General features: G+C 37.3%; 1 protein-coding gene across 4 annotated transcripts in view; it reads right to left on the reverse strand.

Annotated features, from left to right (window-relative positions):
• F13A1 (coagulation factor XIII A chain) overlaps positions 1-24,694 on the reverse strand; it is a 165,150-nt gene that overhangs the window by 51,584 nt on the left and 88,872 nt on the right. For all 4 annotated transcript variants that reach the window (XM_082731176.1, XM_082731175.1, XM_082731177.1 and 1 more), the window contains exons 8-9: positions 16,185-16,359; positions 13,006-13,144 (exon numbers count right to left, since the gene is read on the reverse strand). In XM_082731176.1, the coding sequence (XP_082587302.1) occupies positions 13,006-13,144; positions 16,185-16,359 (314 nt within the window). The remainder of the gene's footprint in view (positions 1-13,005; positions 13,145-16,184; positions 16,360-24,694) is intronic.

Consider the following 24,694-nt stretch of genomic DNA (forward strand, 5'->3'; position numbering starts at 1 on the left):
CCATGCACTAGATTCATTTTGAAAATAAGACCCTGTTCCCCTTTACTACTCTCTCTGGCATCACAAATTGGGAATTAATCTTACACCTGAAAATGAAGAAAAAATTAGATTTTGAGAATATTTTTTTGGATAACTCTAAAGTATAAAAAATGTCTATAATAGGGCGCCTGGGTGGCTCAGTGGGTTAAGCCGCTGCCTTCGGCTCAGGTCATGATCTCAGGGTCCTGGGATCTAGTCCCGCATCAGGCTCTCTGCTCAGCAGGGAGCCTGCTTCCTCCTCTCTCTCTCTCTGCCTGCCTCTCTGCCTACTTGTGATTTCTCTCTGTCAAATAAATAAATAAAATCTTAAAAAAAAAGGTCTATAATAAATTATGGCCAGGTTTATCCATAACTATTGAAGGAATTTAAAAAATATATAGCCAATAGTTTAAATAGGTACCAAATCACCATTTTGTACTATAAAGCTATTTATAAGTATAATATTTTAAGGTTGATAGCTCTTATTTATATAAGGTTTTTCTAGAGCTCTTATTAATCATCAAAAGAAATTAATACATTCAATATAGCCTATATGGTATTTATTTTATTAGCTTCTAACCATTTGAAAGTTGGCAAAATTTGAATGGTATATATGATGACTTTTAGACAGAATTTATGATTAACCAAAACATGATATTTTTCTCGTTATGGAAAGTACCTTTCTGTTTTCTATGTGGTTTATCAAATGGCTCCCACTTTCTTTTCCATTCTAATTTCCAAGAGGTATTTGTAGTAACCTCTGATTTTTTTTTTAACCTCTTAAACTCCTTCTTTTTTTTTCTTTAAAGTGGATCTTTAGTAGAATAGGGACTTCAGGCCTTTTGGAGATATTCTTCAGGACTGTGATAGGAATGGGAAGAGAATCTAGTGAAGGGATTTTCAACCTTCAAAATACAATGTCCCTTCCTAGTTTTAAAACAAATATTTTATAACATCTCTTTATTGTACTGAAATGAAATCCACAGGTAATTTTTTATATATAATTTCTGAAAGAGCAATATAATGCCCTATAATGTACAAAAGAAATAGAGAAGTAAAAGGATATGCATAAAGTATTATGTTTTTTTTTTTTTCAATAGGATATCAGGAAGGTGACACTGGATACTTAAATATTACTACAATATGTAAAACTTTCAAGGAGTGTGGTAGACTCCTAATTCCTGTTGTGGTTAAGAGTGTGCTCTAAGGAAACATTTCTAAAATGACAGAGTAAGGATTTCCAAGAAACTGTTCCTTCATAAAAACAAAGGGAATGTTAAGAAACACGATCAAACCAAATTTTTCAGAACTTTGGGCATGGACCAAAGACTTACAATAATCTGAAGTGGAACTTATTCAACAAAACAAATGAGTCTCATTAAGAATAGTGAGCTTTGTAGCATTGGAGTTTGCCTTATCCCCACTCCTCTCCATAGCTCCACAGTAGTCATGAAAGTCAAGAGCCTCAAAACTATGGTATAAAAACTTGCAACCTAGCAACAAATTAAGGGGAGAAAATTGGGTTTGGAATTCTCTAAAAGCCCCATCTCCAAAGAATTGCCACTAACCTGTCTGGGGGTTCTCTGAAAACTCCATTCTCAGGATTTCTTTTTATTTGATTAGATTCAGAATTCACCCTGTGCAAATAGCTTTACCCAAAGACTGTTTTTCAAAAACAATTAGAAGTGACTGTTTGATATCACAGCTGCCTTAAAGAATGATACCAATTGGTAATAATAAAAGGCTGACCCCCAAAAGAACGTAAAAGGCAAACCTAATGACAGAGATGTCTGTAGCGGGCTTTGAACAACTCTGACATACTCTTAAGAGTCTGAATAGCTACACAGATGTGCAGGTCAGTGAGCATGGCCAGGAAGGCCCTAAGAACCCTAAGAGGGTTCTAATCTTTCACCTCTTAGTGATCTTGAGATATGGTGGATGCAAACAGGACGTAAAAGCTACAGCAGAATTGCAAATTTACTGGTGGAGCATTGATGGCATTCCCCCAACACACAAAGAACTCCTTGAGGACTGAGGACTTCTTAATTCAATTAACTAAGGAAATTTCTGTCCAATTGCTAACTGACAATTAAGCTAACCCAGCAGAGACTTCAATGGCCAGGCATGATAAAAAATACAGACTTTCCAGAATTAGTTCAGGGAAGTCACTAAACAAAGAGTGGCAGCAGCAACAACTCTACAAACATCTATAACACACTCTGGAGAGCAGGAAATCTGATTTACAGAGTTGTCACATTGTATTATTTAAAATAGCTAGCACTTTTTATTTTTAAACGGAATACACACAAAGAAACAGAGAAGTATGGTCCATACAGAGGAAAAAAAAAAAAAGCAGTCAAGTGTCACTGAGGAAGCCAAGACATTGGTTTTACTAGACAAAGATTTTAAATCAGGTATTATAAGCATGTTCAAAAACTAAAGAAAACCAAGTGAATAATGTCTAATCAAACAGAGGATATCAATGAAAAGATAGAAATTATGAATAGAAATCAAATAGAAATTCTGGAGCTGAAATATATAATAACTAGAATGAAAAATTCAAAAATTCACTAGTGGGTCTCAAAAGTATATTGGGGTAGACACGAAGAAGAAAGAATTAGTGAACTTGAAGATAACTTGAAGATAAGTAAATTGAAATGAAAAAATATGAAGAAAAATGAACAGAGCCCCAGGGACATGTGGGACACTATCAAAAGTACCAACATACTCATAGTGAAGGTCCCTGAAAGAAAAGAAAGAGAGAAAGGAGCAGAAAGAATATTAGAAAAAACTAATAGCTAAAAACTTTCCAAATTTGATAAGACATTGATATAGACACCTGAGAAGTTAAATTTCAAAAAGGTTAAACTCAGAGATATATACCCCTAAATACCTCAGAATCAAACTGTCAAAAGCTGAAAACAAAGGAGAATTTTGAATACAATATGAGAAAATGATTCATTATCTATAGGAGTTTATCAGTAGGATAAAACTAACTACTCGTTAGAAACCACAGAAACTAGAAGGCAGTGGAATGATGTACTCAAATTGCTGAAAGGAAAAATTAAATAAGAACTGTATATCTAGCAAACACTACCCTTTAAAAAAGAAAGCAAATGTAACTTACATAGAGAAATAGACAAAACCAGTATAAATTTATATTTGTTTGAATTCTTTTCTCCTCTGATTTTAAAGACAGTTTTATAAAGCAGTAATTATAAAATTGTGTTGATGGGCTTATAATATAGAAAGATGTATTCTGTATTACAGTAACAGAACAAAAGGCAAGGGGAATGGGACAATGTTTTTGTATGCTACTGAAATTTATTGGTATTATTATGAACTAAGTTGTTTTAACCCACTGAGCCACCCAGGCGCCCCTGAACTAAGTTGTTTTAAATGATGGTTTTATTTTTTTTAATCACTTCTTTTATTTATTTATCTATTTTTAAAAATTAAATTTATTTATTTTCAGCATCACAGTATTCATTATTTTTTCACCACACCCAGTGCTCCATGCAATCCGTGCCCTCTTTAATACCCACCACCTGGTACCCCAACCTCCCACCCCCCGCCACTTCAAACCCCTCAGATTGTTTTTCAGAGTCCATAGTCTCTCATGATGGTTTTAAATTGTAGTCCCCAGAGAAACATTAAGGAAAAACCTGAAAGATATGTCAAAATAAACAGAAAAAGTATTAAAATAGTATACTACAAAATATCTTTTTATACAAAGCAAGAAGTAATGGAGGAATAGGGGAAGAAAAAAGACATAATGCATATGGAAAGAAAATAGAATTGCAGATATAAATACTATTTATCAGTAATTACATTAAACATTAGTAGACTAAATACTAAAATCAAAAGGCAGAGATTGGCAAGATGGAAAACAAAACTGTATGTTATATCTAAGGGATACACTTCATATTCACAGTTGCAAATAGGTTGAAAGTAAAAAAGATGGAAAAACATAAACTGTGCAAATAGAACATAAAGATAACTGGAGCGGCTATATTTATACCAGACAAAATAGACTTTATGACAAATATTGTTACTAGATACAAAGAAGGACATTTTTTTAAATCTAAATTCAACTGGCCAAGGAATAGTACATCATTAGTTTTTGATATAATGTTTGATGATTCATTAGTTGAGTACATCACCCAGAAGGACATTTTATAATGATTAAAGGGTCATGCTTTAGGAAAACAACAATCATTAGCATCTGTATCTAATAGGAGAGCCCCAAAATACAAAAAAGGCAAAACTGAAAAAAGGGAAAATAGATAATTTAACAATTCAAACAGACATGGGAGTAGGAGTAAGGAAAATGGGTGAAGGGAGTCGAAAGGTACAAATTTACAGTTATTTGAAAGTTGGTAGGTAAGATCTTAAAAGTCCTCATCAAACACACACACACACACACACACACACACATTTTGTAACTATGTATGGCAACAAATATTAGCTACTGTGGTGACCATTTTGCAATATACACAAATCATTATTGCACTGTGGTGACCATTTTGCAATATGCACAAATCATTATTGCACACCTGAAACTAATATGTTAAATACCTCAATAAAAACAAACAAGCAAACAGAACAAAAATGATTTAACAAATAAAATTTGGAGACTTCAATACTGCATTTTCAATTACAGACAAAACAAACAGGTGGAAGATTAGCAAGGAAATAGAAGACTAAAACAACACAATAAACCAACAGACCTCATGGATGGCTATGAAATATCCCACCCAACAACAAAGAAATACACATTTCTCAAGGGGAAATGAAACATTCTTTGGAACAGACCATATGTTAGGCCATAAAACAAATCTTAATATTAATATGTGATTCATTAACATTTAATCTAATTACTGACAAGTAGGACTTACATTTGCCATTTTGCAAATTCCTTGCTATAGGTATTATGTTTTTTTCTTCTTATATTCCTCATTACTTCCTTATTTTGTGTAAAAAGATATTTTCTAATATACCATTTTAATTCTTTTTCTGTTTCTTCTTACTGTATATTTTTCAGTTTTTCCTTAGTGGTTTCTCTGGGGATTATACCTAACAATCTGAGAATTCTAATTCAGATTAATACCAACTTATTTTCAACTGCATGCAAAAACTTTGTTCCATTTCCCATGTCCTTTGTGCTATTATTGTAATTCAGATGACATCTTTCTACATTACAAGCCCAGCAACACAATTTTATAATTATTGATATGTGAATTATATTTCAATAAAGGTGCTATTTAAAAAAAAGTAGGCTTTAGGATCAACACCCTTGGATTTGTAATTCAGGCTCTGCCACTTTTCGGCTGGTAACTGTGGTTAGGTTACTGTGTGCCTTAGTTTCTTCATTTATAAATGTGGACAATAATAGCAAGTACCCTAACAGGTTGTTAAAAATGTTAAATGAGTTACTACGTGTCACCCACTTAGATCAGGACCTGGCACAGTGAAAGCATTCCATAAGCATGAAGCATTTTGGTTTTTGGAGGTGGCAAATAACTTTTTCCATCCTTTCTTCAAGACTTTGGTATAGATTCAGAGTGTATATTCTTAGTTCTTTAGTGACAGAGCTTGTGATCTTGTTTTAGGGGATTTCCTCAAAAACAACTTGGCTGACAGCAATGCGGTTAACAAGATAATCTACTTGAAAAGAATTATCTATGGTAGATGTTCAAAACTGGCAACCTAGATGAATCACCGGTTAATTTTACAAACCCTTAAACATGTTTAAGCAGTTTGGTTTATATTCAGAAAATTTTCTCTGCCTTTTTATTTGGAATTCATTTTTGTATAATCTTTTTTGCACATACAGTAATTAAAACTTAGTGTGATGTAAGAACATGAAAGTTTAACTAGCGGGATCACACTGAACATCTACAACAAGACAAATCGATTTAAATTTCAAAAACACGCCTACAATGGTCAAACCCCTATGTCAAGCGCAGAGACTGCAATGAGAATTAGGATCAGTATGGTACCCTGTGCTGATTCCTAGGTGTGAAGGCTGTTTAATTTCTGCTCTAAAACTTGCTTCAAAAGAGCTTTGTTTATAGATTCAATACTACCCACTACACAGTTTTTGTTTTTTTGTTTTTGGTTTTGTTTTTTGCATTTGAAGTGAGAAAAATAAAACAATAACGGCTGTACTCTTTCCAGCAAGCATGAAGGAAGTTGAAAATTTCTTTTTTTTTTTTTTTTTAAAAAGAACCAGATCCGGGGTGCCTGGGTGGCTCAGTGGGTTGGGCCACTGCCTTCGGCTCAGGTCGTGATCTCGGGGTCCTGGGATCGAGTCCCGCATGGGGCTCTCTGCTCGGCGGGGGGCCTGCTTCCCTTCCTCTCTCTCTACCTGCCTTTCTGCCTACTTGTGATTTCTCTCTGTCAAATAAATAAATAAAATCTTTAAAAAAAATAAATAAAAAAAGAACCAGATCCACGGAGGCCAGAAATTACAGCTACAAAATTTTTCTGTGGTGTGTGCCTGATTTTTGTTTTTGTTTGTTGTTTTTGTTTGTTTTTCTTTCCTTGGGAGCTGATGTTAAGTCAGTTTGCAAAGCGGCACTTATATGTGAGTGGGTGGATCCTAGCTGACCCTGTGCATGTGAGTAGGTCTTCACACAGAGCAAGGTAGAACCTGCTGTATACGGAAGGAAAGACCTTTCTGGAAGAACAGTGATATTTATTTAAAAAAATTTGGGAGCTAGAAATGACCTTAGAGCTCATTAAGACCGAACTCATCCATTTACATAAGAGAAAATTAAGGTCCAGAGAAATCAAGCAACTTGCCCGAAGTGACCCAGCTAATTAGTGGCAGAGCTAATCATATTGCCTTGCACCGTGGAGAGAGAGAGAGAGGGAAAAATTACAAGAATAGTTTGACTTGATTTGGTGTTTTTCCATAATGCCCTGGGGAAAAACAGAATAAAATTGTGATTACTTTCCATGTGAATCACTGACTAATTCTTAGATTGTTGCAGCATTGAACTGAAAGTGAGAAATACATATTTGCTAGTTCACAATTATTTGAAAAAAATTAAATTGTTAAAAGCCAGTTTAATCAACCCTACTTAATTCCAAATGAAAAGGAAATAAAGACTTGCTAATTGTTACAGTACTCATGGTTTTTACAATTATCTTTGATATCGTATAAAATGTTTAAAACTCTGAGTTAGGATGTTTCTACATCTGCCAATTGGCTAATCAACCCGAATCTGAGAAGCAGACCAGTCAGCCATGGGCCTGGGTGTACACATATGTGTTCAGCTCCCTTCTCCTCACATCCTGAGAGCATGGACAGCACATGCTTTCACTCACCCGACTTGAAGCTCCATTGTCAGGAAATGAACAACTTCCTTGGGAATGTGATCAGAATGGGAAGGGGCATGTGAGGGAGGGGCTGAGAAGCTGGACAAAAAGGAGTCATAGGGTCTCAAAGCTGTTGGTTCCAAGAGGGAATCTGGAGTACTGTTGGCTGTTGGCACCTCTGAAACTAAGAGTGAGGGGTGGGTTTATTTTAAAGGACTCAGGGATTACTGCCTATGGTTCACATATACAATGAATATTACTCAGCCATCAGAAAGGAAGAATACCCACCATTTGCATCAACATGGATGGAACTGGAGGAGATTATGCTAAGCGAAGTAAGTGAAGCAGAGAAAGACAATTATCATATGGTTTCACTCATATGGAGAACATAAGGAAGAGCATAGAGGACCTTAGGAGAAGAAAGGGGAAAACTAAAGGGGGTTAAATCAGAGGGGGAGACAAATCATGAGACACTATGGACTCTGGGAAGCAATCAGAGGGTTTCAGAGGGGAGGGGGCTGGGGCGATGAGTTAGCCCAGTGATGGGTATTAAGGAGGGCACGTGTGGTGATGAGCACTGGGTGTTATATGAAAACAATGAATCAAGGAACGCTACTTCAAGAACTAATGTATGGCAACTAACATAACATAATTAAAAAAAAAAAAAGGACTCAGTGCCTAGAGGGTAGAGAGGTAGGAGAGGGTGTGATAGGTAGAGAACACAGAGGGAAGGATAGAAGGGTACATCCCTGCCCCTAAACAGTATTAACTCCATCTGCTCCTCATTGAAAGCACAGCCTGGGGGCTTTAGCTCCTTCAGGATGGTGGGCAAAGAGGCAGCTGTTCTTGGCGTTTTAAAGGAAGGGGTGGCAAGGGACTGGAAGGTGAGTTAGAATGAGTTTTGATTTTCAACAGCTGTGGTCATAAGAATATAGACTAACTCTGCATGAACTTTCATTCTTTCCTGTAGGGTCCTTGAAGCAGATTGGTCTCTGATTGTCTCATCTCAGTGCTTTTGACTTTTATAGACAAACCCCTGAGTTTCGTTTGTGAGCTGGGGTCATTTCCTGGGCATTCCGTCTGTGAATAGCACAACCAGAAGATTGCAGGGGGGTAATGGCTTTGAGTCCATGGCCACTTCCCATGTGAACAGCCTTTCCCTTTGCTCCTCTGGGCTTAGGATGGAAGCCCTTTCCCCTCACCTCCGTGCCTCCTGCCTCATGTTATACAACCTACCTTATATTTTTTAGAGTTCTATTGTGGTTGCCTCACCCACGAACATTGGATCAAGCTCCTGAAGGGTAGTGACTCTAATTTCTCTCTGAATCCTTAGAATCTGGTATTTGGACATAATAGTGCACCATAGTGTTTGTTGAATGAATTAAATGACATTTATTCAGTTAAATGAGCATCAGAAATTTTTCCAACCAATTCCATTTATCAAGTTCTTGCTCTACACCCTGCACCTTGTTACATGCTGACAAAACAAACGAAAACAAATTAGATCAGACACTGCTCTCCCCCATGGGGGCTGCTGTCTGGTGGGGGCTAGCCAAGAGGTGGGCATAGTTCTTTCACCCAGAATCATCAAATCTGACTACATCCTCTCCAGCAGAAAGGACACAGGATAATGCTTTCATTTAGAAGAAGAAGAGCCTTTCATGGAAATACCTTCATGACACTAATAAGTGCCACCATCTCTTTCTTTTAAAATTGTTTCCATTTCCACTGTGATAGTCATATAATGAGGAGATCAAACCGAGTTCTTGCAAGGTGAGGCCAAACCGACACTTTACCCCTGCCCACGGAATGAGCCGTGTTCTCCCTCCTCAATGAACCGTCATCTCCCTATTCACTGTTCGCGCTGCAGCTAAACATTGTGCAAGCATCTTCATTAAACTGTCCGCAGTGATTCATAGTTGCCTTCCTCCAGAGGTTACACATAATTCAAAACCCATCAGCACACGGGGGACAGGCGGCTTAAATTGCTCCTTCCAGGATATGTTACCTTGCATTGGTCCACTCAGAATTTCATTTGCTACGGTGAGGTCCAATTACTCTGCCCAGCTGTGCCCTTCTAAGGTTCCTTGGCCCCTCCCTCTCCTGAATTGCTAAGAAGTGGACTCTTCCCTTGGTGGGCATCAACAGTGTGTCCACTCTGCAAAATTGCTGCTCCCAAAATTCACCTTGGAGGGACCCGAGGTGCCAAACTGGGAGGCAGGCACATAAGCAGGCAGCCCTCCATGGTCTGTGGTGCTAGAGGGAGAAGTCAGAGCACGAACTGAAATCCATGCTTTGTGCCCCCCAACCCCTGGCCTTGGGGAGTGCAGCGCATAATATGCCCTTGAAAGCATTCTTGCACTGGCTCTCCGAGCCCTTTGTACTGGTTTACTTCTGCCCTGGCCACCTGGACCTGGCTGAGTCAAGGGAAAGAGGACAACTTTCAGTCACGGAGACCCAGTTGGACAAATTAACTCACCACAAACTGTGTACCATCAGGTTACCTCCATGTGAAAGAGATGGTGGAAGCACAAGACAGAGAAACTAAGAAGTCATTCTCATGGTTGCCTTTAGAAAGGAGGGGGCAGGGAAGGGAGTGCAGGAGCCATGCACAAACCAGGAGGGAGGTGGGGCGAGTTTGTCTGACTGAAGCCTGTGGAAGGAAGTGAGTCTGGGGTCTTGGGGGAGGCCACTTGCACCTGAGACCCCTGCTAGGAAATCCGTTAGGTCATGTTTTCCAAACCATGCTGTGCTGTCTCCTCAGTGATCAGCTGATGCCCACCAAATCCTCCCTGCCCTCACCTCAGCCTCTGTCAGCCTTCAGCCCCGCCCCCTCCCTTGCTCGCCAATGTATAGTTCAAGCAGCTCCAGCTTCTTACCCAAGGCTATTACTAATCTCATTAGTAGGCAAGGGGGAGTGCACCCTCTGGGCCTAGCACTGTGGTAAATACTTTACCTGTATTACCTCATTTAATTGTCACAGCTACCCCATCAGGAAATGGTTACCCTTATTCAACTGATGAAGAAACTGAAGCTCAGAGAGGTGAAATCATTTTCTCAAGGTCACATAGCAAGTAACTGTCAAAGCCAGAGCCAGAGGGTCCTAGAGATTCTTTTGGTTTTATGGAACATCTATAGTTTATAGGTCCACTAGTGTTTGCACTGGGGTGTGTGGAGGGAGACACACATTTCTGATTTTGTTTTAAGAATACCCGAAAGGTACAGAAATGGCACAGTCATCTTAGGACATGGAACACCCCCCTTCTTTTCTGACTGCTTCAATGTGCTTAGGTTGATGGCAACATATTGCCTCCAAGTAATTCCAGCTGTGTGACTAATAATGAAGGCAATAATGACAGCTCACATTCATTAGGCACCTGTTAGGCTCTGCTCTGGGCTGAGTGAAATAGGAAATTCTGTCATCTCCACTTTAGAGGAGGAAAGAGGCACAGAGAGGCTGTTCCTTGCCCAAGGTCACACAGCTGGTTATTGACAGAGCCAGGCTTTGGACTCAGACCTGACTGAGCCCCTCCATTTTTGTGCTCCCTGGTCAGACGTGTCCCAAGTTGGGTCCACATCAACCTGTTAGTGAAGCGTCAGTCACCGTATGTTGAAAACCCACCATGAGTCAGGCAAGGGCAAGGGAAGAGGAGCCTAGGGCTCCTCTGGTGGTGGAGGATGGGTGAGGCTCCCAGAGCAGGGAACATAGTCCCAGGGTGATGGGCATTTGTGGAAGGCAAGGAGGGAGCAAAGGCTGACAGAGACAGGGAAAGGAATTCAGAGTAGGAAGCCAAAAGAGGAAAGGGTCACCAAGAGCAAGATCGAATAGCTTCACGATTTGTTATCAGTTTTGTTAAGGGCCTTGTGGGGTTATTTGTTAGGGGATCCGTGGGGATTCATGGTGGAAGCATTTAGATCAAGGAATAGGAAGGATGAATTTTGAAGTTCGGTTGGCTACTAAGGCATTAAGCGTGTGTGTGTGTGTGTGTAAGAAAAGGCACAAAGTACAGAATACCAAATAATTCTCACTTTGCCATTTTCTACTGTCACAGCAAGGCTTTTAGGGCAGCTATTTTGGTCTACTTTTTTTTTTAATTCCATACACATGTAGAGATGCTATACTGTAATTCCAAGGGCTTAAATGATGCTTTAAATTGCTGTTCAGTTTACAGAGGTGAGGTTTTTGTCTTGCCTGTCTTGCACTATTTTTTATTCATAGTACCACACTGCTACTAGTTCCCTGATTTCCTTCTTTCCACATCCTCCAATGAGTGTTTCCCAGTACTGGCAAGTTAATACTGCTCCTACCACTGCGATTCATTCCTGTAACACGGGGGAGTAAAGGCGCTTCTAACTTTTAATGTCTCTTCAAATGAGCTTGTAACTTCCTCCCATCCCCGTTTGGATGCTTTTACAACTGACAGTGTTTTCGCTTTATTACTTAAACAGAACAACCATAGTAGACACACTTTTGGCTTGGAGATTCCAACTAGTTCAATGCCTGGAAATTTCCCCCATTTAGACTTTCATAAATAGCCTTTACGTTTGGGTTTTTTCTCCTGTTTTTAGAATATTGTTTTGGACTGAGTAAGTCCCATGAACATAGGAAATTTCTCTGGGATCTTAAACCCCCCATAGCCAGCTGTTGTGCAGCTACTCAGGGCAGTGAAAGAAAGATGTGGTTGGTATTAATGACAATTGTTAACTTTACTCTTATTCCTATCTCTGTTTGAAAGATGAGGTCATGAGTCACGAAGAACCACATCTTTACATTCAAAGAGCATTCCCAAGGACACCTGGGTGACTCACTTGGTTGAGCATTTGACTTTTGATTTTGGCTCAGGTCATGATCTCAGGGTTGTGAGATGAGCCCAGGTCAGGCCCCATGCTCAGCGGGGAGTCTGTTTGCGATTCTCTCGCTCCCTCTTCCCCCACCCCCTACTTGCATACTCTTTGTCTCCCTCTCTCTCTAAAATAAAAAAGTAAATTTTTTAAAAAATTAAAGAACAATCTCATACTGCAAAGGCAAAAAAAAAAAATCATGGTTAAGGGTCAGATTCACTTGGGTTTTATTTTCAGCTTATGAGATGTGTGACCTCGAGCAAATTGCTTTAACCTCTCTGGGTCTCAGTTTCCTCTTTCATAAATGGTGATACTAATAAGCACCCACATGATACAGCTGTTAAAAGAACAAGATGAAATCACATACATGCAGACACTGGTACATAGTAAGTGCTTAATAAGTGTTAGCTATCTTATTCCCGGAGCTTAATAAGTGTTAGCTATATTATTCCTGGAGTCCTGGCATAGAGAAAATTCGACTCCACCATAGTATGCCCCTCACCATAGTATTCTCATACTAAAGTAGAGACAAGCTAGTATGGACTCTCACCTAAAGGCATAGCTAAAGCCATGACCCTTTCCAGGGGTTGCTGTCGTAATGTAATGATGGATCTTTATTACTAGAAATGCAAACTGCCTGTTCAGGAACAATTCTTTCATTCACTAAAAAAATCTCTACCAATCAGCCATTTTTGCCTGGGGTATTGACCAGCCCTTAACATAGAAGGGAAAGAAACATTAGACCCAGTCTGTCTTGTGGTTAATGTGTAATGTCACTCTAATTTGATATCAGCAAGTGCCCTTGTAAATCAAACTCACCACACGGAATCTTTGGTGAGTTTGGAGTTCACGTTCCCATCTTCTTCCAGGAAGATGTCCATTTGCAAATTGGCATCATTATCATGGGCTGAGAAGTAATTTGTAACAACTCTTGCTGGTATCCCAAGGCATCGCAAAACTGCAGGAAAGGACAGGCCACAGTTAAACCCATCACCAAAATTTAATATATACATAGTGAACAATTCCTTCTCATAAAGGACTTCCTTCTTTACCCAAAAGAAAAGACCTTTGCCCATGTTTTATCCTCAAATGTTCCATACTGAAGAAGGGAGACTACTGTCAAGCTTTGGGACTGTGGACAGAAACCTTGCTATATGTTCATTCAGAATTAATGGAATAAAAGGACTAAAATCCTAATAATGGGGTTCTAATTGTTTAGTTGCTAATCATGCAATCACTTAAATAGTATTATTTTAGTCCCTCTAATGGGGACTGTGTTCCTGAAAATAAATTTTTTAAAAAACTCAGCTAGATTTTATTTATTTATTTGAGAGAGAGAAGGAGCACAAACAGAGAGAGTGGCAGATGGAGAAAGGGGGAGAAGCAGACTCCATGCTGAGTGGGGAGCCCAATTCAGGGCGTGATCCCAGGACCCTGAGATCAAGAACTGAGTCAAAGTCAGAGGCTTCACTGACTGAGCCACACAGGTGCCCCAGAGAAAGACAAATACCACACGATTTCACCCCTATGTAGAATTTAAGAAAAAAAAAAAAAAAGAACAAAACAGATGGACATAGGGAAGGAAAGGAGAAATAAAATAAGATGAATCAGAGAGGGAGACGAACCATAAGAGACCCTGAACTCTAGGAAATGAACTGAGGGTTGCTGGAGGGGTGGTGGGTGGGGGGATGGGTAACTGGGTGATGGGCTTTAAGGAGGACACGTGATGGAATGAGCACTGGGGGTTATATGCAATGATGAATCAATAAATTCTACCTCTGAAACTAATAAAAAATTTAACTGAAAAAAAAAAAAAGCAACCCTCAGCTAACAGGAAGTTATAATAGAGGTCCTGGCTGGAATTGGCTCTTGTGACACTTGGTGGAGGGTGACACCACAGATTCATTTTAATTGCTAGATAATAAATTACCTGGATGCATCTCTTGCCATATGTACCTATTGATTAAACTCAATCCAAATGCCCTCCCTGGCTCCCAGGATGCCAGACATCAGGGCTCATTGAAAATAATTCAGCTGACAATTTTAAGATTAATGACTTGGCTTGCCTTTTTTTCTTCAGAATAGTTTAGCATTTTTAACTAAAGGCTATCCACCTCCTTCAACAGAACAACCTTGGAAGTCCAAACTTGAGTCTGGTAGCATTCAAGTGTCCTCATTATCTGACTTTATCTTAATACCCCAAACAAAAATGATGGGCATCTTCTTCCTACTTCCATCTTCCTATATTGATTCACAGACCCTATTCAAGCCACAATTTTACCAGTAAGATGATTGGCACTCTAGCTCTATTTCTGGCTTACCACTAATTCACAGAATGAAAATTGTTCCAGACTTTGCCTGACCTCATAATTTTAAGACAGATGAAGCCTGACACTGGGGCACCTGTACCTTCTTCTTTCCCACTTCCCTCTTGGGGTTCATTCTTACTCTAACTTCCCCACATGTTCTTCTGTTTTTTCGTAGCTTACCACCAAAGCTTGTTTTCAGGCATAGATCTGATGACCTTTTCATATAAAAGGCATAAGTGTTTGGAAGGTGTTCACTATTTTATCTGGTTCTAAGCCTGAAGGAATTACGGTAGGATAGTCAAATTGTAGACAGCTGTAGGAAAGGCAGAGGGTCTTTTCTGTTTTTCTGGAAGCTTTTCCTAAGAGTGACTGCTCCCATCAGGCACCCTTTACATAGTCTGGGATTGTGAACAGAGAGGGGGCAGTAGCTACCTCTAATCATTAGCCCATCATGAATTTCAGCTTCTATCTGGAACCTCAGAGGCCAAACACCTAGGAGACTGGTAACACTGGACTTTATTGCTCTCAGGAAATATATTCCCTTATCTCTTGAGTACATTCAACTGGCTAAGAAAATAATCATATTCAGTTTAATAACAGAAAAACAAAAGCACAAGAGGCATAATTTCTTCCCACTTGGATCACTGACTAATCTTGGACTGTCACAACTTTGAGCTAAAACTGCGAGGCTTCATGATGATTAAAAAAAAAAAAATGGACTCATCCTGGTTTCCAACCTCCAGCCCTTCCTTGACTTTTCTGATTAAAAGAAAAATGCTAACTAGGTAAAACATTCTTTATTAAGGAGCAAGCAGAAAGGACACTTCAACCTGAGCTTAATATTTTCTCCAAGGCTGTAGAAATGGCAAGTGAATGAAAATCATTACCAATGATGAAGACATACTGAAATAAATGTATTTTTAAAAATATTCACTGGATTAACAATAATATTGTCTGGTCCTAGACGGGCAAATGGCATTTCAAAAAATGATGCATGACGCTGAAAAGACTAATTCTGTTCCCATATGTTTTTCTCTATAGATTAGATGTTGGGTAGATTAAAAACCAGAAGGGAAAGTGGGGAGTAAAGATTGTTCATTAAGTTCTGATATGTAATTGCTCATGGGCATTGAGATTCCCATGTAAAAATGGAGTTGAAACCACCTGTCACAATCTCTCCCACAGCTACAGTAAAAATTAAGTGCATATATTTACAAAATTTCTCAGTGGAAAACAATGTGGTAAATAACAAGCTGTTAAACATATTTATAACATATAACATATTTATAACACTTTAATAATCAGTGTATACCTATTATTATTTATTATTTTAAATTTTGTTAATTTAATCTTTTTTAAAATATGAGGGGTTACTGAAAAGAAAATGGCATATCCTTTCCCTCACATCATTTCTTGGACCCAGGACCCCCATTTCTCTGGATGTTGAATGATGGATTATGTAGGAAATAGTCCATCATTCTTTCTACAAAGATTCTGCAGTCAAAGAGAAACTATGAGCATATTTGGCCCAGTACAATTTAATTATGCATTGACTATATCCCAGAATAGCCATCTATAAATTCTAGAGAGCTAACAGGGTTGCTGGGTCTCTTCGCCAGTTTATAGATAAAATGTCTTGAAGTAAATTTCTCTTTACATTAAAAAAATGTTACTCAATTTTTTACTTACATGTATTAAAAACACCAGCAAAAACCCAGCACTGACCATACCGGACTGGATTCTTTGTACTCTGGTATTCCAACAGAATGTCAACACTTCCTGTCCAGGCTGATGGGGGGACACCATAGGCATAGACATTGTCCCAGGATCCAACAAGGACACCTTCATCATCTTTGGCGTTAACCTAAATGAGACCATGATGGTAAGAAGGAAGAAAAAACATATAGAAGGATTCTCTCCAGACTCTGAAATTAAGCAAGATAAGGCATCCAGTGCCTTCCAAATGTCCTGTATGATAAAAACAATCCTACTAATGTTCTGTTCACTGTTGTGTTGTCAGGGAAAAGTGATGCAATAACTAACTGTGCAAGAGAAAACCAAATAACCAAGACAGCTTCTCAAATAACATATTATTGTAATTAAGGTGGTGTTGAATAGCAGCTATGAAGAGTTGTAATGTCTTCTCTATATGCTTAGGAAAAGATAGGCACAGGACACTTGGTCTGGTTGGAGTCATGAGGAAGAGAGAAAATACAACTGCAAAAGAGGACAGTTCAAGTAGGGATCTTGCCTTTGCAGAAGGAGCATTCAAAACTGACACATGACAAAAATGTATAGGTAGAGTGGGGGGTCCAAAGTCTCATGGTCTAGTGAGTTTTGACTTTGAGGATTAATTGCAGGCTCTGACAAAGTAAATAGATATCATAGGAACCATTAAGAATTAATAAAAACCTAGATTTCCATGGATAACTTACAACATTTATTTTAAGCAAGTCACAATTACCAAGTATTTTCTTTATGATTGTTTAAGGGGACTAAGGTTTTGTAGTTTTGTTAAAAGATATCTGCATTTACAGGAAGGGCTTGGGTATTATAGTGTAAGTATGGGAGAGATTTAAAAACGGCAATCTTGAAGATTTGGGGAAATCTTGCTACATATTTAGAGCACAGTATTCTGGTAGCAACAGACCATAAGTGCAGGAACAAAGACCTTTTGTGTTTAGACATTAAAAAAGCTAAGAAGTAACCATTTCAAGGCATCATTTTTTGGGGGTGCATTATTGTATCTTACCTCTCTCGGTGTAACTTTCCTCATGTTTAATTATAAATAGAAGACTATCTAGATAACATGAAGTGGGAGTTTTTCCAAAAACTGACGCCTCTTCAACAACGTTTATGTGTTGACATGACAAGCATTTAGAGCCTTGATCCTCAGATTGTGGTCTGTGGACCAGCACCAGTGGCATCCCCTGGGAGCTTGTTTGGAATGCAGAATCCCAGTCTCTGCCACAGACCTACTAAATCAGAGTCTGCATTTTAAGAACAACATGGGGTGATTTCTGTGAGTGTTAATTTGAGAAGCAGGTTTAGACTATGCCAAGAAAACATTAGCAAGCAATGTGAAACACATGATTGAAGCAGGTGTGTTTGGATTATGAAAACCATAGTAGATATATTAAAACATGGGGACTTTATGTACACTGCCTTGCCAATTAACAGCTCAGCCTCAGCACTTGCACAGACCCCTTTCTTAGGCTTGCTGAGTTTAGTTGTATAGGAGTCTATTCTACCCCACTGGGTCATGAATTCATTGAAAGTAGAGATTTAAAAAAAAAAAACCCTATGTCTTTTTTACTTCTAGCAAGTATGAGCAAAGAGAATGTGTTCAATAGTGGTTGAATAACCACTTGTATATTCAACAAGCATGTAGTTATTGTTTATCTGAATAGGAATAAGACCTTCTCCCTGGGGAGAGATGAACAAGAAACGAATCAAGTAGAAGTAAAGTTTACTAATGTTAAGACAGAAAGATGTACAGGTAAGGTAGAAACACAAAGGAGGTGGTAATCAGTTTCATTAGGTTGGAGGGTTGTGGTGGTAGTGGGCTGAATAGGAGAAATTACATGAAAGTTAGGTCTTGAGTGGTTGAGGGCCATCTACACAGTGGAAACAGTTTGAATAAATGCTTGGTATCATAAAACAATATGGCAGGTTCAGGGACCTACTAGAGTTCTACATGGGTGTTATGTAAATAGACCACATTGGGTGAAATATAAAATGCCAAAAGGAGACACTTAAAATGTGCTTCTACTGTGAATGACAAACCCTCTACTGAAATGTGAGATTTACTCTAGCACTGAGCGGCATTTCCCAAAGAGGGTGCTTCTGGAAAGTGTTCACTAGATCACCATTCAATTTGATTTAGACGTACTATTCCTCCCCCTTGATTCTGTCCCTTCAACTTAAAGTAAAGGTAACTACTCAGTTGATTTGTTTAAAGTAGAAAAAGTAATTCTTTGAGATTTCTGAAGGACCTTGTTCAGCTAATTGTAAACTCACACCTTTGATGTAAAGTTTGACTTTATCCTATAACTATATGAAAATGACTGGAATGCAACAGGATTTAGTCAAACATTTTGGCTCTATTACTGATCAACACATCTCCTTGCAGCTGAATTGATTATTTAAAAATCTGTATCTATCATAATGAAGTGTGAAGAGTGCCCTGGTAGGCTATGATGTAGTTTGGTCTTTGTGGATAGGTAAATTTAGGTTTAACTCATATCTTTATCACTGAGAAATAAAATAGAGCCTATGAATCTCAGAGGTAAAAGTTCCTAAATTATGATTCTAATGGCTGACTTTCAAACAGATAGCCATTAACTAGAAGACTATTTATAGCATCTGGCTGAACCCAATCTGCTAAGGGGAAGAGAAAGAAAAAAAAAACCTTTCTTATCTACAGACCTTTAAATTGTTAATGCTGAGTTGTTTCCTTGTTGCTAGATAAATCACAGGTCTCATTTATTAGCATTTGGTTGGATTAGCTATTGTTTTCTAATTAGAATATTGATTTCTGAGGGGCCCAGACAATGAAAGAAGTGACACATATAAAGGGTTAAAGTAATACCTCCCTCCCTTAGACAACAAGATATGTTTGGGGAATAGCTCAAGGGCATCCTGGTTCTTTTTCATGCCACAATGGACTGTTTTAATACCCTGCCATGAACTTGGAGTTTGACCAGTGTCAGAATGAAAGTCCTGGAGTTGTTTCACTCACCAGTGAGTGTCTAGGAGATGGTATGAGTGCAGGACTTCGGACAGGGAGTGTTAGCTACATTAAAGTTGCACTAGATTGTCTTCCCATAATACCTACAATATGGGAAAACTAAAAAACCAGGCCCCCCAACAGTCATTATCCGCAACCTCATTGGCATAACATAATTCAGTAAATTTCCAAAATCTGGTTCTAAGAAAAAAATGAGGATTATAGATTGGAATAGAGAGGCAGCACGGCTCAGCTACTGATCCTCATCTCCAGTTCTCAGAAGCCCACTGTCAAGTCCACAAAATCATAAGAATTCTCATTTGTATTTCAGAATCTGGAAAGAAACTAGTGGAATTAAAAAGCCAATTTTTTTTTCTTGTTCTGACCAGAACAGTGGAAACAACTGCTGTGGAGAAATGGGTGAGAATGGGTCTGCGCCTCTAAAGAAGTAGACTTTCTGGGACTAGAATGGGAAAGTGACCTAAAGCATGAGAGTTACCCATCTCCCCATGGAAATGAGATACATATCTAGTTAGGTGAGGTAGATTATCAGCTGAGAAATTTAGCAGAACCTTAAAAGAAAGAGCAGAGCTGAATATTCTAAAAGGCATTTCCATCTCTTCAGCTCCCCTTCTCTCCCCACGCCAACCTTTCTTAGGGTACTTAAGAGTAGATGGAACAAAAAACATTGGCTTCAAGCTGTAGTTCAGGGAGAAAACTAATCTTAAGGGGAAAGTGTCAAGATTTCACTACACTGTATTAGAGCAAACAGGACACTTAGAGAAGAATTATGCAAATATGAACGTGAATAAAAAGAAAAGAAGCAGTGAGGAGGGAGGGACAGAGAGATAGACAAGGAAAGAGGTGGGGAAGAGAGGGAGACAGAATATGAAAAAAAAAAACAATACTTAGGAGAAAATAAAATTAAGAAATGGAAAGAATTTTCTCACAATCTCTTGGGAGATCACAGACTTAAAGGACCAAATTGAGGACCAAATCACATGATTATGAAACCAAAAATAAAGTACAAACTATACAGAGTAGATACTGGTAGAAAATAAAATTAATGATGTGTACTAGGTGTTGGCTAATTGAATTTAAATAACAATAAAAATTAATGACAGAAGAAAAGCTTGAGGTAAAAGAAATACTATGGAAAATATAAAGAGAAGAAGTTATTTGGAAATGAGATAATAGTAATGGAAAAAAGGATGATACAACATATGGATAATTAGTAGGTTCAAAATAGAGAACCCATCAATGCAGTATCTGATGGTTCAGTTGGTTAAACATCTGACTCTTGATTTTAGCTCAGGTCATGATCTCAGGGTGGTGGAATCAGGCTCTGAGTTGGGCTCTGAGCTCAGCGCAGAGTCTGCTTTAGATTTTCTCTCTCCCTCTCCTTCTACCCCTCCCCCTGCTCAAGCTCTCTCTCTATAAATAAACAAATAAATAAAATCTTAAAAAATTGAGAACCTAACAAATGAGGCAGAAGATATATTTCTGATATAATATAAGAAAATTTTACTTGAGGAAAAATTGAATCTATACCTTGAAGGAACAATCTGTGCTCCAATGTAATTTGATGCAGAATTCTTGTTGCTTAGGAACTTTAATTAATTAAGTTATTTGAACTTAAGAATAAAGAAATAATTGTTCAGTCATACAGGCAGAAAACGCAAATTAGCAACAAAGGAGGAAATAACGCTGCCTTTAGACAGCTCCGTGGCACCATTCAACGGCAAAACACAGTCAATCAATATTTGCGCAGTCTTGAGAAAAAGAAAGGTTGACCCAAGAATCTTATGCACAGCTAAGAGGTTCTGTAAGTATAAAGGCAGCCAGCACTCATTTTCAAACATGAAGAATATCAGGGAATTTAGTACCCATTAAAACCAAACTACTTGAAAAGTGATATCAAGATAATTAAGGGATGAACCAAACAAAGAACCCATGAACAAAGATGCTGTGGCAAAAGAGCCAGTGATGAGAAAAACCCCATATAAGTTTAAAGACCTTTGGGAATTGTAGTATCACAATGAATATGAATTTTAAAACTTGATAATATGATAATAACAATCTTAAAAAAATTAGAGATGAGGGAGATAAGAGGGAGAATGAAAATGCTGAAGTTTTAATGTGTTGGGCTTTCTTAGTTAATTGGCATCATCTAAAATTAAAACATAATCTAAAAATAAATAATTAATCTATTCTTTTAATGGTTTTAATGGTTTTTATAAATGATCTTAGATCTGTTAAGAAATAGTATTTCTTGTAGTGAAGAAACATTTATTTGACATTTAACGATGTCTTTTGTTGCAATTCAGATTTTTATTTCTGTGAAAGCAAAATTTAATGATTAAATAAAACTTAAAATTAAATAGAATTTGAGTACAATATACATAATGCTTTTGAATTAAATAGCATAACACTATTTGGCATAAAGGTAAGCAAACAAACCAATAAAACACAATAGAGAACAGAGAAATAGACTTTAGAAATACAGTTAACTAATTTTTGACAAAATCATAAAGATAATTTCATGATCAAAGGATAATCTTTACAACAAATGGTGCTGGGACAATTGGATACTCATAGGCAGAAATGAACATTGATTCATACTTTACGCCATATAAAAATATCTCAGAATGGATCATGTACCTAAATATAAAACCTAAAACTATAAAACTTCCAGAAGAAAACAGGAAAAATAATTTTTATAGCCTTTGGTTAGGCAAAGATCTCTTAGCTATAATACCAAAAAGAAAAGAAAAGAAAAGAAGAGAAAAAAATAAAAGAAAAGAAAATTATTCATAAGGAATATATTTACAAATTGGAATTCATCAGATTATGGACTTTTGCTCTTTAAAAGACATCATTAAGAGAGTGCAAAGGTAAGTCCAGAGTGAGGGAAAATATTTACAAATCACACATGATAAAGGACTCGTATTCAGAATTTGTAAAGAACACTAGAAACTCAGTAATAAGAAAATGAGAAAATTTAAACCATGGGCAAAATATTTGAACAAGTACCACATCAAAGAAGATACATGGATGGCAAACAAATGCAACTAAACATGCTCAACATAATTAGCCAGAAGGAAATGCAAACTAAAACCACAATGAGATAATATTATACACCTATTAGAAAGTCAAAAATTAAAAAGACTGATCATATCAAGTGTTGGGGAAGATGTGAATACATGGGACTCTCATACACTTCTGGTGGTGATGTAAAATGGTACAACCATTTTGGCAGTTAAAAGTTCTGCCAAAATCTTTACAAAACTAAACATATACCTATCATATGACCTAGCAATCCCACTCCTAGGTATTTAAGAAAAAAAAGGCTTATGTCTATGTAAAGGCTTTTGTATGAATAGCCCTAGCTTTATTTGTAAGAGGAAAAAACTGGAAACATCCCAAATACCCAACAAGTAAGTGGATAAACAAATTGTGGCTCTTCTATATGATGGAACACGAGTCAGCAAGAAGAAGGAATACAAACATTAGTATGAATGAATCTCAAAATGAGATAAAGAAGACTGAAAAAAGTTAAAAAGAGTACATACTGCATGATTTCATTTATGTAAAATTCTAGAAAATATAAATCAATGTGAATGATGGAAAGCAGGGGAATGATTGCCTGGGGATGGCAGACAAAGCAGAGACTTGTCAAAGGAGAAATTACAAAGGAACTTTCTGGGGAGCGACACAGATGTTCATTATTTTCATTTTGGTGATGATTTCATGGATGCATCAAACTATCAAAATGTGTTCTTTTAATATGTGTGTTTTATTGTATATTAATTATATCTTTAAAAAGCTATAAAGAGTAAATGTAACACTTTTTAAAGTAGCATCTATAGTATAATATCATTATGATTTTAAAACAACATTTACCTCTTAAATATCTATGTTTCTACTTGAAATGATATACATCAAATATTAATAATGGTTATTGCCTGGGGGTACAATTTGGGTTGATTTTTTTTAATTAAATTTATTTCTTTTCAGCATAACAGTATTCATTGTTTTTGCACCACACCCAGTGCTCCATGCAATCCGTGCCCTCTCTAATACCCACCACTTGGTACCCCAACCTCCCACCCCCTGCCACTTCAAAACCCTCAGATTGTTTTTCAGAGTCCATAGTCTCTCATGATTCACCTCCCCTTCCAATTTCCCCCAACTCCCTTCTCCTCTCTAACTCCCCTAGTCCTCCATGCTATTTTTTATGCTCCACAAATAAGTGAAATCATATGATAATTGACTCTCTCTGCTTGACTTATTTCACTCAGCATAATCTCTTCCAGTCCGGTCCATGTTGCTACAAAAGTTGGGTATCCATCCTTTCTGAAGGAGGCATAATACTCCATAGTGTATATGGACCACATTTTCCTTATCCATTCACAATTTGGGTTGATTTTTTTGAGGAAAAATTTATTAAAGATTTTCATCTTTAAATTTTTTCTGAATTGTCTAAGTTCTTTTTAAAGTTCTATTTCTTTCAAAAATATTTTATTTATTTATTTGAGAAAGTAGGAGAGAGAGAGAGCATGAGCAAGGGGAGGGGCAGAGGGAGAGGGAGAAGCAGATTCCCCTGATGAGCAGGGAGCCTGATGTGTTGCGGGACTTGATCCCAGAATCCCAGGTTCATGACCTGAGCCCAAGGCAGATGCTTAACCAACTGAGCCATCCAGGCATTCCAAGCATTATAACATTATAATCTACTGTGTCCAATTCCTGAAGTAGGAATATATATGTACATATGTAAATATACAGATATGTATATCTGTATATTTACATATGCACATATGAAGAAAAATATATATAGATACATATGTATATCTAAATATATATGTATTTATATTATATTTATAATATATATTATATTTATATATGTATATTTATATAACATAAATATATATATAAATATATATGTATATATATGAATATATACATATATGTGGATATATACACATATATATCCATGTATATGTATATATCTATTTAGATCTATGTATATAGATACATACATGTACATACATGTACATATAGATATGTATACATCTATTTATATCTGTATTTATATATTATATTTATATATCTATATAGATATATACATATATCTATATATTATATTTATATATTTATATGTGTGTATACATATATATTTTTTTTAGTTTTTTAAATGTTTAGAAATTTCTCATGTATGTACCTTAGGGGAAAGAATAGTTAAAATTCATTCTGTGCTCAGTGGTGTGGGGTATTTCTGAATTCCAGGCTTAGACCCATGGGGAGTGATTACACTGGATTTGTTCAATATGGGGAAAGGCAGAGGCAATGTTCTTTGAGGCTAGTGATTTAGGAACTGAGCCATCAGCGACTGGAGACTGTGGGAAATCCAGTCAGGAATTCGTGCTTTCGGGGTGAGAAGCCCGAATGGGATGGGATGACTGCAGGAGGA

The sequence above is a fragment of the Mustela nivalis genome (genome assembly GCF_964662115.1).
Source record: "Mustela nivalis genome assembly, chromosome: 5".
Classification (NCBI taxonomy): Eukaryota; Metazoa; Chordata; class Mammalia; order Carnivora; family Mustelidae; genus Mustela; species Mustela nivalis.